This window comes from Alligator sinensis, unplaced genomic scaffold, assembly GCF_000455745.1.
Source record: "Alligator sinensis unplaced genomic scaffold, ASM45574v1 scaffold50_1, whole genome shotgun sequence".
NCBI classification, from domain to species: domain Eukaryota; kingdom Metazoa; phylum Chordata; order Crocodylia; family Alligatoridae; genus Alligator; species Alligator sinensis.
The window spans coordinates 1463644-1479918 of record NW_005842059.1 but is presented as its reverse complement, the minus strand read 5'-3'; the positions used below and the strand labels follow the sequence as shown (position 1 = coordinate 1479918).

The window sequence follows — 16275 nt, the reverse complement described above, 5'->3', positions numbered from 1 at the left end:
CTGCTTGGTGGCGTGGAGAGGGTTAATCCTTCTATGAGACGCCGCCGTCCTCCCTCTACTTAGTGTGTAAGTTCACTGGGACACGAGAAGCACGAGTGGTTTTCACTGCCCTGGGGAAGGTAAGTGCTAATCAAAACTGCAGGTACGTAGACGAAGGCTTTAAAAACCAATTGCCATCTCAGCTTTTAACCTGCTGCCCCATGAGCGCCTTGCTGCTCTGAAGGCACATGGCAGGGGGCAACATCTAGCACAGCTCTTGCAGCCGGGGGCTGTTAGACTGGCCGGTCGTGCCAAAGTCTTCTGACCCAACTTACTTCTGTGCCTGGGATTGATCAGCTGTTGGCCGGACCCTGTGCTTAGGGGCGCTCCGACTGTGCCCCACGGTTGGGCTGGCAGAGACTAAGCTGGTGGTAAAACTGACTTCTCTCTGTGGCTGCCAGGGTCTGTGCCCAGCACGGGGTAACACTCACCTGCCCACGGGTGGTTCCTCCTTTGCAACTTCTGGGCTTGGCTGCTGCAATAGCCAGGACTTAACTCAATGCCCGGGTTTCCAATACCCTGCTTCTCCCCTGCACCAAAGCTGCTCCAGCGCCCCTGCGCTGCCCTCCAAAGCCCGGCTCCCTGGCGGGTTGCCTCACCCTCTCCGATGGCAGCGTCCATGGCCCTTTGGCTCCACTGTTTTAAAGCAAAGCTCTCAATGACGGGGGTGGGGGGCACGCACCAGACCCACGAGCTGCTAGATAGAGACATCCCCACAGCCCTGAGAGGCAGGAGGGGAGACGCTTTTTCTTTGCCAAAAGCTGGAAGCTTGTCCCTGCCGCCAGGGAAGAAAGGGTGGTTTGAAGCCACCTTTCTCCCAGAGGGCATTCAGATACTGTAGTGAGCGGGCAGCATGGGCACAACCCAGGGTCGGGGTCTTGCTGATGCATCGCCAATACAGAGGCAGCTAAAATCGGGACTTTTTGCCTTGTTTCTTGCAGCAGGCTGAGGTGTGGGGTTGCAGAAGGTGGGTGCTTTGTGGAGAAAGAAGTGCAGAACTGGGATGCAGCTTCAATGCATCCTTTCGTTTGGGATGTCTTTCTCTCCCTTGTATCAAGAGACTGGTTGAGCCGGAAAATCTTCCATTCCTGAGCCACTCTGCTCCCGGTCAAGGGGGGCCAGTTGCATGTTTTGAGTCCCCAAAGGCGATGAGGGAGGGGATAAAACTTTTCAGAGAGTGGGGAGCCGTGTTTCCTCTGGCACCTCTAACCCGATAAATGGTGGGTGCCAGCAAAGTACCGAAGAAGGGATAGATCACTAGAGAGATTCAGTCGGGTGCTCTCCCTCTCTAGCATCCATTTCTGCCCCTGCCGGAGGCAGGATACCAAGCTAAACGGACCCTTGGTCTGACCCGTTATGTTCTTACTTCAAGTCTTCAGCGTTCCCACGCACCAGTTGGAAGCAGGTTTAACGAACTAAAGTGCAGGCGGCTAATCATTGCTTGAGTGTTTGTTTCTAAACGGTGTTTGCATTGCGATGCCCTGCAGGGCCGTGGCTGTGGCTTTCCGTGGTGGAAAGCGAATGTACGTTGTGTTGCAAGTAGAGGAGCGCTCCAGTTCGGGGCATCTTTGTTCCGGGTGCTTTCCTCCGAGAGCTGATCCTTCAGCAAAGACGGAGAAGTTTGGTTGTAAACAGTGGCGCTAGGGCTCACCTCGGCATGTGCAAGCTTGAATAGGCCCAGCGTGCGCCCCTGATCATCGTTTTAATTAGCAGTATATTCTGCCGGAGAACAAAGGTCCGTCTCGCTGAAGCAGATGGCAGGGTGGGAGAGGGGTTGCTAAGTTATTATGGAGAGAGGCCACGGCGAGCCAGCGGCACGGGCTGCAGATGCTCGCGCGGGTTCGGAGCTGGAAGGCAGCGATCATTGAAAACCCGGGCCATCTGCTCTTCAGCCCGGCAAAGCATGTGTCGATCAAAATAATGCATTCCTAAAATCTCTGCCTTCTGCGCACGGGCTCAGTAATGTGTGTGACCCACATCCAGCTGTAGGACAATCCCGAGCCGCCGAACAATGCCGTGCGTGACATTGAGATGCACGGTCCACAGCACCGATGGACATCTCCCTTTGTCTCCTTGAAATACGCTGGCTGCCTTCTGGGGCAGCCATTTTGGCGTTGCTTGACCTCTGACCCCTCGCGCCCCTTGCTCACAAAGCGGCTCTTGTCGAGCATTCAGCATGGTAATCAAGAAGCGTGCGGAAAGGGTCCCGCCAGCTGATGCAGCCGCCGCAGCAGCCCGACACAATAGGGCCCGGGAGGCAGCGGAGAGCGCCCGCAGATGAAGCGAATTATTGTAGGAGTCGGGCTCGCGGTGCCTGTAACAATTGATTATCGGCACACAACAGGGGTGACAGGTGTTCAGATCTCTATTCAGCTCTCTGGATTTACGAAATTACCTTGTGCTCTTTGAATGAGGTCTTGCAACACTTTCTGAAGCTAACCGGCTTAGTTTCAACTCTTTCAAAGGGAGGTGGGGGGAAGATACGCCGCTTGTATGGAAACATTTTGGAACTGGACGTGCAAGAGATTCCTCGTAGCCAGACCTCCAAATCTAGTTATCTGCTAACCAGTTGCCTTTGCCGTCCAAGAAAAGTTAGGGGAGGATGCCAGGGGACAGGCATGAAGCCTGGAGCTGGCTCAGGCTTGGCCCCAGGAGGTAGAGGTGACTGCTGGGCATATATAGGAGCTTCAAATGGTATATTTGCTGCAAGCTGCCGATTGAGTAGCCGATGGACTTTTCAGCTTGTATGAAAATTAAAATGAATAGAAGGTGAAGCTACTAACCAAGGGCCAGTAACACACTTCTGTGGGGAGCTTGGGATAAGTTGGGTTTAGGCAAAGTGGAACCACCGATGTTCACCAAGGGGGAGAGCGTGTGCGTGACCATCAGCGGAGAGATCGGCCAAGGACTTTTCTCATTCTCTGAACGCGCACGCACCCAGTCTGGTGTGCTTGACTGGAAGCTACGCATGCACACACATGTATATGCACATGTGTGCTGGAGACTGGAAGCTCTACACATATACATACAGATACATGCATACACACACATGTGCACCCAGTCTAGTGTGCTTGAGACTTTGGAACACACACACACACACACACACACACACACACACACACACACACACACGGAGGGCAAACACATGCACATGGAGGACACGCACGCATGCAAGGAGGACATACACACGCACCCAGGTTAGTGTACTTGGGACTGCAGGAGCTACACACATACACAAATATACATATGCATGCACCCAGTTTAATGTGCTTGGGACTGTGGAAGCTGCAAATATGGACACGCATGCACCCAGTCTATTGTGCTTGAGACTCTTTGGAAGCTCTACACACATGCACACATGTGCACACTCAATCTAGTGTGCTTGAGACTGAAAGTTACACGCACCCAGTCTAGTGTGCTTAGGACTGTGGAAGCTACACATGCACACCTAGCCTAGTGTGCTTGAGACTATGAAAGCAGTATACATGTGTGCGCGCACACATGTATACTGCTTTCATAGTCTCAAGCACACTAGACCGGGCGTGTGTGTGTGTGTGCGCGCGCACACACACACACACACACACACACGCCCGGTCTAGTGTGCTTGAGACTTTGGAAGTTCTACACACACACACACACACACACACTCTCAATCTAGTGTGCTGGAGACTGGAAGCTACCCACATGCACACGCACCCAGTCTAATGTGCTTGAGACTATGAAAGCAGTATACATGTGCACGTACACACACACACACATGCACCCAGTCTAGTGTGCTTGAGACTGTGGAAGCTTTCCTTCACATGTTTTAAGGATATTTTTGAATTTTATTCCATGTATTCGTTCTTTATTGGGAGTCCTTGCTAAAACCCTTGACTCCTGTTCCCCTTCTCTTCCCCCCTCCCCACCAGCCCCAAAACATGCACACCCACACCACATTGCCACCACTGCCTCCTCTCTGTAGCACACCCCTCAGCCCTGAACGAGTGGTAGGAGCTGCAGTTTTTGTGATCCCCAGAGGATGAAACGGAGGCAGGAGCCGGTGCTAAAAAAAGGACAGTGACCTCATCCAGTGTCCATGGTAACCTTGTAGATTAACAGCTTTTCACTGTAATCTGAACGAGATGTATTAAACTTTTTTTTATATAATGATTTAGAGCTTCCTTGTGTCCTTGAATCTAAATGCGTTTGGTCACATGGGTGTACTCCTCTGTGCGCATCATTTTGACTGTGGGAAAAGTAACCCCTGCTAATGTTGCCGTTGGATATTGCAGCTGATGGTCCTGGGCTTTGTGTATGGTGCCTGGATGAGCAAGGGCAAGCCCCTTTGGTTGACTGGGGGTGCCAGTGTTGAGACACCCCTGCGTAGCGCTTGTTAAATAGTGTAAATAAAACATGGTGCATTGACTGTCACGGAGCACGGGGAGCTCTGCTGCTGCCTGCGACACGCTAGGGTGGCTGACCGGTGGCATGGGTAGCCTGTGTGTGGCACGTGGCAGATCAGGGACAGCTGGGAGCAGAAAGCAGAGCAGCGGATCGACCGGGGAGCACAGGGCAGGGGGCAGAAAGCGGAGCAGATCAGGCAGGGAGTAGGAAGCAGAACAAATGGGGCATATGGAGCACAAGGCAGGGGCAGAAAGCAGAGCAGCAGATTGAGAAGGGGGTGGAAGTGGCACTCGGGTGGGTGCAGCGCTAATTTGTGGCCCACGTTTCCCAGTGCACCGGGCTGGTAGAGATGGGGCTTACACATGAGTACACAGCTGCTGGCTCCACCGCCTCTGAGGCCGACGCCAAAGATGTGCTGCTGATGCTGCGTGCAGATGTGGTGCAGGAGGGTTTTGCACTTGAGACCCGAGTCCTGGATAAAATGATGACAGTCCCCACTGCTGCTGAGATGAGGGGGTGTTTCATGGGTTAGGGGGTGTTTGCGAGGGCTAGTCATACTGGATTGCCCTAGACTGTGAAGGCAAAAGAGAGAGGGTTTTCAAATAATCCAGTCCCTTGTTTCTAGAAGTCCAGGACTGTGCACAGCGTTTGTGCCCTTTTTGATATATATTCTCCCCTTAACATCCCTGTGCACCCTTCAAACATAAATGGGTTTCTTTGCTTAAAAGAGCTCCTTAAAAACAAAGTCCCCCTTGCTGTGGACTGACTTAACTGAACCCTGTCCAGCTCATCTTCAAACCTCTTTATTTTCCCAGATACCTTGACGCTGATTTTTTTTTTTTTTTTTTTTTTTTTTTTTTTGTAAGTGATTTTTATTTTGAAATGTCCATAGCAAAAGCCTTCTTTGAAATACCTTCGAAGAGGCACTATAAATGGACCTCTGCAAGCAGGCTTGGATTGACAGCTCGGCCCAGGAGACTGCCAAGATGAAAGCACGCCGGCATTGTTGGAATCCTGTAGCTCGTTTGATGTTGCTGGTGAATTCCCTTTTACACATGTGCCGTCTTGGAATAATAATGACTGAGGGAATCTTCTTTCTTTTCTTCCCCCTTAGCACTGGAAGACTCAGGACAGTGAGGAGTACGAAGCAGAAGGTGAGCACGAACAAAAGCTGCCGCTTGATCCCTTCAGAGTGGAAGGGCGATGCATGGGGACGTGACAACAGAGAGCTCTCGGGGTGATTTTGGCTTCAGGCCCTCCTAGCTCTCAGGAGAGCTCTTTGGTGTCTCGAGGGCTGGGATGTTGTGGGGCAGAGCCTAGGAGCTGATCCTGCAGCGTCTCGGGGCCCAGAAGCCCATGCCCTTCCTGACTTGTGGGGCTGGAGCCTGCATTTTGGAAACTCGCTCTCTGAAAGGGGGAAAATGCCTTTTGGGGCAGGCTGTTTGCCTGCCTTGGCTTAATGCCTGGCTTCATGTGTAGAAGGGCGAAGGTCAGGCTAATGCCGAACTCCTCTATGAAGCTGTGGGAGTGCATCGGTGCCTGCTGTGATCAGCTAGGCAGGAACACCTCGGAGTTGTCTGAGCCAGGCCGAACAGGGGTTTCTTAGCTCGGGGAGGGGAAGGTGGCAGCCTTCCCAGGGCAGCCCTGGCCTGACTTTGCCGCAAGGTGCATCCTGGTCAAGTTGTGGGTGCTGGCAGCCTTGGCTCGACAGACTGCTGGTGCCCTTGGCACTGGGATAGACCCGTTTCATGCAGTGCTGCATCCCCGTGCACTGAACTGGGCCCAGTGATTCCCAGCTCTTGCTTCTACCCCCATATAAATGCCTCCCCTGCTCCCCAGAGTGGCAGTAGCTGCTGTTTGGGTCTGTACAGCCTGGGATTTGGGGCTGGCATAGGACAGAGGGGTCAGGAATACTGTATTCGCTTGCAGTGGGATTCATAGAAGTTTAGGGCTGGAAGGGACCTCGGGAGATCTTCAGGTCCAGCCCCCCTGCACTTGGGCTGACCCCAGCACGGTGTGCATCCTGTCACTTTTTGAAGAGCTCTGGGATAGGTGATTGTACCACCTCTGTGGGGAGTCTGTTCCAGACCCTGGACACTTGAACCATAAAGAAATTTTTCCTTATGTCCGATCTGAAGCAATCTTCTAGCAGTTTGTGTCCGTTGTTGGACCCTGGACCTAGGAAGACGGGACTGCTGTGCCTCCCTACCAAGCCAACAGCCCTGCATCACCTGGCCCCTGCAGTACTGGTCCTTGTCCAGCCCTCTCCATGGCATGGTTCCCCTCGCAGGCTGCCTCATCTGTTCTCATTCTTGCATACCCAACTGTCTGGGGTTTTTTCCACCCTTCCCTTTCCCCTTGCTTTTTTTCCCATTTCCTTGGCATCTTCTCCTGCCTCTTGACCGGCTCCTTGCGTCCCGGGATGCCCTGCTGCTCGGGGTTTCTGTGCTGGGAGTCCTGGGGGTGCCGCATGCTGACTGCTCAGAGGGGTCACAGCCCTAAATACCCTCTGGCATGCACTGCAGTCGAGTCCAAAGGCCACCAGGTGTCAGTGTGAGCCAAAGCGTCAGCCCCTGTGCCTCTACTGTAGGGTTTATAATTATATGCAGTTCAGTTAACCAGGGAGCATGCAAGAGAGGAAAAATATGGCACTGCAGTGGTTATGCTACCACCCAGATCAGTGCCTCCTTGTGCCAAGCACTGCGCAAGCACTGTGGGGCATGATTGCCCTGATCCCAAAGGCTCTCAGTTGGGATGAACAAGGTGATGAATAAAAAAGGTGGGGGGAGAAATGTAGGTGTGGAGGAAAATGGAGGGAGCTCCTCTCCTGCCTGCGTTGAGTGCCGGGCCGTCAGAGTGGGCTGCCAGTGTGTACTGGTGGGGACGAGGGGAACCAGCCAGGAGAAGTCCTAGTAACTGCTCCAAGTTGAGCGACGGCCAATAGAAATTGGAAGCAGATCATCTTGAATGGCATTAAAGCCCCATGTAGATGCTTGTATTCAGAGTGAAAGTGGCCTTGATTTTGACTTTTAGCTCAGCTCCTTTTGGAAGCTTGGAAGGGAATTGAGCTGAATCAAGTCTACTTTCATTCTGAATACAAGCATCTACATGGGGCTTTAATGCCACTCAAAATTATCTGCTTCAGATTCCCCCTGGGGGAGGCAGGTACCGAGGGGAGAATTTAAGCTATTGTGGGAGCTTGACAGGTGAGAGGTTTACCCCTGTCGGTGACCTCCTTTTAATGTTTGAGCACCTTCGTTTGTATAACTCTGCACTGAATTTATTTGCTTGGAGTGGAGGAAGGGCAGTCAGCTGGAGGCTTAAAATTGAGAAGTATTTAGATGAGGGCTTGCTTCCAGTGTGAATACAAGGTGCATCGTTAAGCTTCCCAGTTTGATTTGGGGGCTGGGGCATGCTCTGAAGTGGTTTTCGTGAGTGGCAGCTGTTACAGCAACAATGAGCTCTAGCACAAGGGGTGACAATTGGGGACTGTTTTGTTGCTCTAATCCAGCCAGGGCTTCCCCCAGATTCCCCTGCCATTTTCCTCTTCGGCCTGGACAAATTGAGAATAAAGCTAAGAAGAGGCTTCATTCGTTCTCCCAGAAGAAACTCTCCTGAGAGTAATTTAAACCAGGTTGTTCCCAGGTAATTTCTCCTGGAATAGCGATTTTTATTCTGGGAGACAAAGTTTGAACATGTGGACATCTGTGGCTTCTCCTGGGAGAGCAGCAACTCTCCCAGGAGAAACTAAATGTCTGGATGAGGCCTCGGCTTGCACAGAAATGAAGCTTCCCCCTCCCTCGCCCCCACTTTGTTTAGGCTGCGGTTAGCACAGTGAGCTTGTGCTCTGCCCTATCTCCCAGGTTGTATTTGCTGTCAGTTGAAGGCGTCAGTCCTACCCTCCAAAGCCCTGATGTAATTCAGGCCCCTGCTGTGTGGGAGTCGATAGCTCTTTCCTTGATCTTCAAGGCAGCTCGTGGTCCTCTGGAGCAGGGCGGATTGAAAAGTCCAGAACGTCACATATAATTGAAATGCTTTGCAAGATCTTCTCTTGTTGATAAAGCCCTGTCAGGGTGATGGCACTGGAGTACACAGCAACCCCCTGGGCTTGCCCCGATTAGGATGGAGCATAGCAACCATGTAGCTTTTCCTGTGAATACTACTAGAGACCTGGCCTGGCAAATAAGTGCTCAAATACTGTGTCTATGGGCATGACTCCAAAGCCCTCAGGAAGGTAGATTTGAGCAAATCTATTAGCTAGTTGGTTAAGGTGCCCCAGAGTAATTTGAAATGTATATTCCTGTCTTTTGATCCCCTTATTCATGCAAGTCTGACTGTGATTATTTCAGGCCAGTTAAGATTTTGGAATCCAGACGACTTGAACGCCTCACAAAACGTGTCTTCGCCCACCCAAGACTGGATAGAAGAAAAACTGCAAGAGGTTTGTGAGCACCTCGGCATCACCAGGGATGGTCACCTGAACAGGAAGAAGCTGGTCTCTATTTGTGAGCAATATCTGCTGCAGAACGTGGATACCGAGGTGGGTGTTTGCTTTCCGAGGGAGGCAGGCATGAGGTGGGAGGCTTCTTGCATCCTTACTGTCACTAGGAAAATGTCTAATGCTTCTCTGAGCATATGGTTTACCATAATGCTTATAGCAAATGTAATGATAAATTCTAAGGCTATGTCCATCTGGCACAGAACAGTCTACCTACGATACCCAAGTAGGGCCGCTTAGTCCAGGCTCAGCCCCGGCCAGATATGGCTATACTGGTGCTGGTTCTGGAGCTAGCCATGCAGGGCTGTCTCGGGATATCTCCGCTAATCGGCGCATCTGTACTGACGCACCCTAAAAAGGGAGCGTTGATTGACAGCTGGCCATTGAGACCCAGCTGATGGCTTCCTAATGAGCTTGACATGGGTGAACTACCCACTGTTGGCTTTATAAAAAGGGAGTGAGAGTCCTAAATAAAGCTATAGTGATGGTTTCTCCATTAAAATGAGTCCAAAGCTGTGATTTTTATTTATTTTTTTTTAAATAGGAAGCAAATGGTAAAGGTGAAACCCTCCTTTTTAGTAAGCAAAGCATTTACCAAGGCATCAGTAGACATTTGCTTTGGACTCTACGGGCAAACGCCCCGGGGCAGCATTTGTGGCCCACCAAGATACCAAAAGTCCTTCCAACCTGAGTGTTTTAAAGAAACATTCATGTTGGTTTCAGTTGGTCTCGCAAGAACTGGGTTTTGTAAATCCTGAAATAACAATACAAATCATTTTGTTTCATGTAGCCTGGTTTTTGAAGGAATGAGATGATTTGGCAGCATCCCGTTAATGTGGAAAAGCCAGAAAAGAGGCTGCTTGGGACTCTTCTGCGGTCAAGCTGAAGCATCATGCAAACAACCTGATGAAAATAAAATTAGAATCCAAACACCTTCATATGCAATAACTATGATGCTTTACTACCTCAGGGCAATCTGTTTGCTAAATGGGATTTAATTTTAATTTGGCACCATCTTTCAATTTGTTCAGGCATTCTGCTGGCTGATGAGGTTTCGGCACTTTTATTGCAACATCAGTTGTTCTGAGAGCCTCGTAACAACGAGGCCTTGGGAGCAATAATGGAAGAAATGTCTTTCAATAGGTATTTCTTTTATTATGCTCCCTTCAAGACGGCGGCTTTCTTAAATGATGCTAAGAGCGGGGCGAAGGCATGTGAGAGTTACAGGGGAGAAGTGATCGAGTAGACAGATTTCAGTCGAGCATGCTTGGTGTATTTGGGATTTGCTTTCTCAGCAGTAATTGTCATCCTGGCGTTTGTGGCTCGATACAGACTCTTGGGTGATATTGTGTTTGATCGTTTAAGTGAAGACTAGCCTTTACCTGGCAGAACCATGTTTCTGTTACACTAAAAGTGTTACAGCTATATATCGCTTTGTTGTGGCTCTGAGATGGATGTAAAAGGTATGACTGGATACCATGGCTTTCAGGTGCTCGAAGAAGTATTCCATAATCTTGAGCAAGATGGCACAATGAGCGTGGAAGACTTCTTCTATGGCTTATTTAAAAATGGAAAATCACTCACACCATCAGCATCTACCCCCTATAGACAGCTGAAGAGGCACCTTTCCATGCAGGTGAGAAACACGGAATAGTACATCTCTGGGAAATGGGTTCATGAGATTGAACTGCAGACCTTAACGGTATTAATTTTCCAAGGTTGAGGAAATAGATGATTGTTAGATTGGTTTTTTAATTGGGGTTTGTCATTTTAATGCTGCATTGGTCAGGCACGCTGTCTGCCTGACGGCGGATAGCATTTCACTGTCTCTCCCTGGATTCTGTGACAGCACATTAAACAAGGAGCATTACTCAAAGCTCCTTAAATAATAGGTGCCTTCCCAAGAAGTTTGGTGGGTGCTGAATGTGTGGCTCTGGGTGGCTCTTTTCCCACTGCAGGCAGGCTGCCTCTCACCTGAATGCCTCTGCTTGAGCGTTCCCAGAATAGATGTCCCTCTTGTTTTAGGTTTAGGGACAAGAGCTGTAACTTAGAGCTAAAGGGCTCGTGTACACACTGCAAATGCATGTCTGTTTGCATGAGTGGGATTTTACGATGCTTTAAAAGTCTTTCTTGTGCATTAAACTAAAACTCTTCAGACTTAGTTGAGTTTGCCTCCCTGGGAATTAAAGCTTCGCGTCCATGGATTTGTTGTGTGCAAACACAAAGGCACTCGAAGGCATGTAATTAGCCTCTTTGTCCACCAGATGGCACCGCAACTTTTTTGTAGTCCACCCCTTTGAATTGATTTTGCTTTTGAATTGCTTCCTCTTTTTCTTGTGTGGGGTGCCAGCACCCTGTTTTCACAGCTGCATGGCAGGGCATGGGCACAGGGTGAATGAGGGCCCTGGGCCAGAGGGGGCAGCACTAGACCATCCTGCTCTCCTGTGGTGCCGGCCAGGGACCCAGCTTAATTTGTTTGAAAACCTTGTGTGTGTAAACACAGACGCGACGCTCCAAGGCTTAATTTGTTTGAAAACCTAGTGCGTGTAAACACAGATGCAGCGCTCCAAAACAAACACGTTTAAATTTTATAAACCTATTTAATTTAATGAGGATTTAAACCCATGGTGTGTACAGGCATCCAAAGACATTCTCTTGCTGCAAAATGAAGCGTGTTCTCTGGAGGAAAGGCAATGCAACACCCTAGCAGGAAGTAAGAAAGTCACAGGTCAGAAGGGAGTAGGCTATAATGAGTACTGCTTCTAGTTTGATTTAGAGCCCGGTCAGTAGGAAAACTCTGCTCAATGTGAATAGGAGTTAGTGGCGGCTGCGGGAAGAGGAAGGGAGATCTGTCCAATCTTTTGCAGAATCTCATCTCTTCCTCTCTCCTCCCAGTCCTTTGATGAGAGTGGGAGACGCACCACGACCCCCTCAGCCATGACCAGCACAATTGGGTTTCGAGTTTTCTCCAGCCTGGACGATGGCATGGGCTATGCGTGTGTTGAGCGGATACTTGACACGTGGCATGAAGAGGGGATTGAAAACAGCCACGAAATCCTGAAGGTAACTCGATAGGTCCCTGCCCACCTGCGTGGCATTTTTTTTTTTTAAATTCTGCATGTTTTTCCTGCCTCTCTATTTTTAACTTGAAACTACTCGATGTGAGCAACAGCAGGGATGCTGGATCTCCATGGTAACTTCCTGAGACTTTAAAGAAATGCAACTCTCGTACACCGAGCAGTGGAAGGAAGGAAAAAGCAGAGGTTTCTGCCATGTCTGAAGTTGGGTGGTCCAGGTTCTTGAGGTGTCCAAATACTTGAATTTGCAAAAGCAAATATTTAAAAGCAGGCCAATGGCCTAAATGGTTGCATATCCCAAAACGGAAGGTAGGATTGGAAAACCTGGCACCTCCATTCAGGTTTCATAGTCTGAGGGCAACATTGGTCACATACATTGCAAAGCAGATGTCTGGACTCTTGCTTTCCAGACTCCCTGTCTAGGGAGTGGACAAGCTTAAAGGAAGACTTCCTGCATTTTTATTCTTGGCACTTCTCATGGACACTGGAGATAGCTGCCAATAGAAGGCTTTTAGTTCATACAATCAATGCTGTAGTTACAGTACTCAAAGGTTAAAGTAATGTCTGAAAATTTTTGCAGACTGGAATTTGCTTGAGCCTAAATTGCAAGTGTAATACTCGCAGAGGCAGATAGCATGGTTTTTAATCAAGGAGTTGCGGGTGGTGGTTTGTGCCCTAAAAGAAGGTGACACCTTTGCTGTAAAAGAGAAACAATTTTTTTTTTAATTAATAGCTCACACTCAAGTTAACCTAACTCTAATGGTTTTACTGAAACACTTATTTTTGCATTTGGGAAGATCACTTCCAGGCATACACCTTGCAGCCTTTAAATGTTAAAATTGTTGCAACAGTGTAGATCCACAGTGAACAACCCCCCTGTTCACCTGCCATGTTGGTTAGTAACATGCACCCCACTCCCTGTGGGTCTCATGAGACATCTCACCCGTGTCCCCTTCTTCCCGCTGCAGCAACGATTCAGTTGTGTGAGGGATTTTAAGGAAGATATTGGTGCCATTGTAGAGAAGCCATTTGGAATAGGTTCACCAGCGAGGGGAGGATGCTTCTGGGTTCTCCTAGCATCCTTTCTTTCTTGTTCTTTTGCTGCCGAAGTGATGTTTGTCCTGTTCTCATGTGTTGTTGTCTTTACAGGCCTTGGATTTCAGCTTGGATGGAAAGGTTAACCTGACAGAGCTCACTTTGGCTCTGGAAAACGAGCTTTTGATTACTAAGAATGGGATCTACCAGGCAGCGCTGGCCAGCTTCAAAACCGAGATCAGGCATTTACTGTAAGTTGGGAAGACCATTCGTCTTCCTTCCCCGCCCCCAGATATTTGGTCAAGTAGGTGTGTAGCTAATTTTGCTGAATCCAAAATTCAGAGTGCACCTCTCCAGCAAGGGTTGGAAATCTCATACGGATGCATAGTGCTCGTGTGAAGGGATAGCGCTCTAGGATTCTTTGTCAGCGCAGACTTAAATTCCTCGTTAGTTTGGGTGTTGCAAGAGCTGACATAGGAAGATGGAAACCAAGACTTTCCATGAAGGTGTGCTTATACTTGAGTTCTTTGGGTAGATGTGATCTCTCTTATTAGACCAACTCAAATAGTTGGAACAAATTCTTCTTTGCGAGCTTGCAGGCACAAACACCCTTCGTCAGGCTGAGGAAGCATTTGCAGTTGGCCGTGGATGGGTGCTCTTCATGGATGAATGATCAACTGCAGGTGCTCACACCCTCAGCCTAACGAAGGGTGTTTGTGCCCAAAAGCTTGCAAACCAGAATTTCTTTCAACTATTTGAGTGGGTCTAATAAATGATATCACACCTACCCAAATAACCTTGTCTGCCTATGCCCTTAGACCAACACAGCTACAACCTACACCCCTGCTCATACTTAACACACAAGACTTCCCTGCTCCAGGGAAACAGCAGTTTAATGCCCACAGAGCACACCAATGTGACTGCTCCAGGGCTGAGGGTGATGAGTTTTGACACGTTTCCGCCTGTGTTTTGTGTTCAACATCCATAACTTCTCTCATGCTAGTGTCTTGTAGCTATCCTCCCATTCTGTCATGCAGGGCTTTTTCATGCCAGGAAAATATAGCAATATAAATCTGCCACTTGACTTGGTTTTCACTGTGTTGCCTTTGTGGGTGGTGAGATGTGCTGGAAGAGATTTTTAATCTAGTGCCCTCCAGGAAGGAAAGCTCCCTTGCCAAGCATTTAGGGTGTGGGTACGACAAAATGGCAAGCAAATGGGGCAGAAGGTGAGTTGGCCATGTGGATGACCGAATGCTTCCTAAGCTGATCGGCCCTAGCCGGCGAGGTTTGAGCAGGCTGCGGCAGAAAAGCACTTGAGCACGCTCGCTGCCCCACCTGCTACGTGGAGGGGAGGAGTGGCTCGCTGGGGAATTAAGAAAGGAGATGGATGGTGCAAGATGGTTGGATCCACCACCAAGGTGAAGGCAGGAGGGATGTCCCCCATGGGAGGGCTGGGAGCCAGGAACAGTCGTATCATCCAAAGCAATCACCCTGTCTTGCAGGGAGCGAGTTGACCAGGTGGTCAGAGAGAAGGAGAAGCTGCGGTCAGACTTGGAGAAAGCAGAGAGGCTGAAATCTCTAATGGCCTCAGAAGTGGATGACCACCATGCCGCGATTGAACGGAGGAATGAATACAACCTCAGGTACGGCCTCCTGCCGGCCCGGGGCACCAGTTACGGGGAGGACGTGCAGGGCACGGTTAACTACAGCGTGTCCGACTTGCTCTTTACAGGAGTACAATAGCGGTTGTAACCAGTAACAATGAGGTCATTATTTTGCAAAGGAAGGGTGTGTGGCGGGGAGTGCGTGTATGTGTGGCTGGACCAATTCAAAAAATTGCTTGAACCCATCTTCAGGCTGAATTTTGCATGATGCTATGCTAAAGATTGTCCCATATTCCTCCTTACAAAGCATCACCTTCCACTGCTCCTGGACACCTCTGAGCTCTCTGCAAACTGGTTTCAACTGGGTGCTTCCCTCCTCGGTTCTGGTATCTCATCCTTGCATTGGAATGGCTCCGGTGCTTGTTCTCCTGTTTTATCTCCCTGGCTAATTGGCACCCGGCGGGATGGGGGATTGTAAAATGAACTTTAATTTTGAGTTGAACTCTCAAATGGAGATGTGTGAGGAGAGAATCAGATTCCCCCTATAAATGGTGTCTCTGCAAAACAAAGGCCACGCGATTGCTCAGTACAGTCGTTCAGGATGCACAACACACGTGGCTGCTTTGCAATGAACTGCATTAATCCCCTGGCTCCCCACTCGCCCCACCACGGAGCAGGGAAAGCGTGTTGCTCTAAGAGCCGGCTGCTCCCAACCTGTCGCTACTAAGCTCCCTCCTTAGTTGTTGGCTCCTTTTAAAGGCTTTTCTCCTCTGTGTGCTTGCGCAGGAAGCTGGATGAGGAGTACAAAGAGCGCATTGCAGCTTTAAAGAATGAACTCCGGAGAGAGCGGGAGCAGATTTTGCAGCAGGCTGGTAAGCAGCATGTGGAGTTGGAGCAGGAAATGGAGAAGCTGAAAACAGAAGAGAACTACCTCCGGGACCGGCTCACCCTGGCCCTGAAGGTAACGAAGCGCTGGCCACAGTTGGTCACAGTTTCAGGCCCACGTAAGTTCAAGGGGGGGCAGGCATGCAAGGCTGCCTGGTGAGAGAATAACTTCTGGTGTGCATTGGGCTGGATGAAATGAATTAGAGCTCCCTGTTGGGCTGGATGAAACAAATTATAGCTACCTACGTATATTAATGAGGGTCGCCATCCACTTGGGCTTGGCCTTCACTCCAGGCAGGATATACCGCTTCCTTGCCTATCACCTGGGGTGACTTCTGGAGGAGTTGCTCTTTGGAAAGTGAAAACACAGAGCTGTCAAGTTTTTTTTCTATTCCAGGAAAACGGACGGTTGGAGAGCGAGCTGTTGGAAACTGGGGAGAAGCTGGCCGAGTGCGAGAGCCTGACGAGCAAGCTGCAGAGGAACTTGGAGAACGTCCTTGCAGAGAAGGTGAATCCTGGTCCTTCCCTGATGTATCTGAACTGACTTCGTGATGCCAGAGAAACCGTTCCTGTCGAGACGGCGGTTCAACTAGCAGCACACACCCCTCGCGGCAACCAACCAACGAAACTTGATTAAACGAGGTTGCTGAGTCATGCAGCTTCCTTGGATTGCATTAACAGCTGCGGCTGAGCTCTAATTTATGAAAATTACTGATGATTCAGATTCTGATTTAATATTTAGCACAGCGTC

General features: G+C 49.6%; 1 protein-coding gene across 8 annotated transcripts in view; it reads left to right on the top strand.

The window, feature by feature from the left end:
- NIN (ninein) overlaps positions 1-16275 on the top strand; it is a 91354-nt gene that overhangs the window by 30756 nt on the left and 44323 nt on the right. For all 8 annotated transcript variants that reach the window (XM_014519672.2, XM_025203487.1, XM_025203490.1 and 5 more), the window contains exons 5-12: positions 5540-5579; positions 8775-8965; positions 10413-10559; positions 11819-11986; positions 13150-13286; positions 14538-14678; positions 15426-15600; positions 15922-16032. In XM_014519672.2, the coding sequence (XP_014375158.1) occupies positions 5540-5579; positions 8775-8965; positions 10413-10559; positions 11819-11986; positions 13150-13286; positions 14538-14678; positions 15426-15600; positions 15922-16032 (1110 nt within the window). The remainder of the gene's footprint in view (positions 1-5539; positions 5580-8774; positions 8966-10412; positions 10560-11818; positions 11987-13149; positions 13287-14537; positions 14679-15425; positions 15601-15921; positions 16033-16275) is intronic.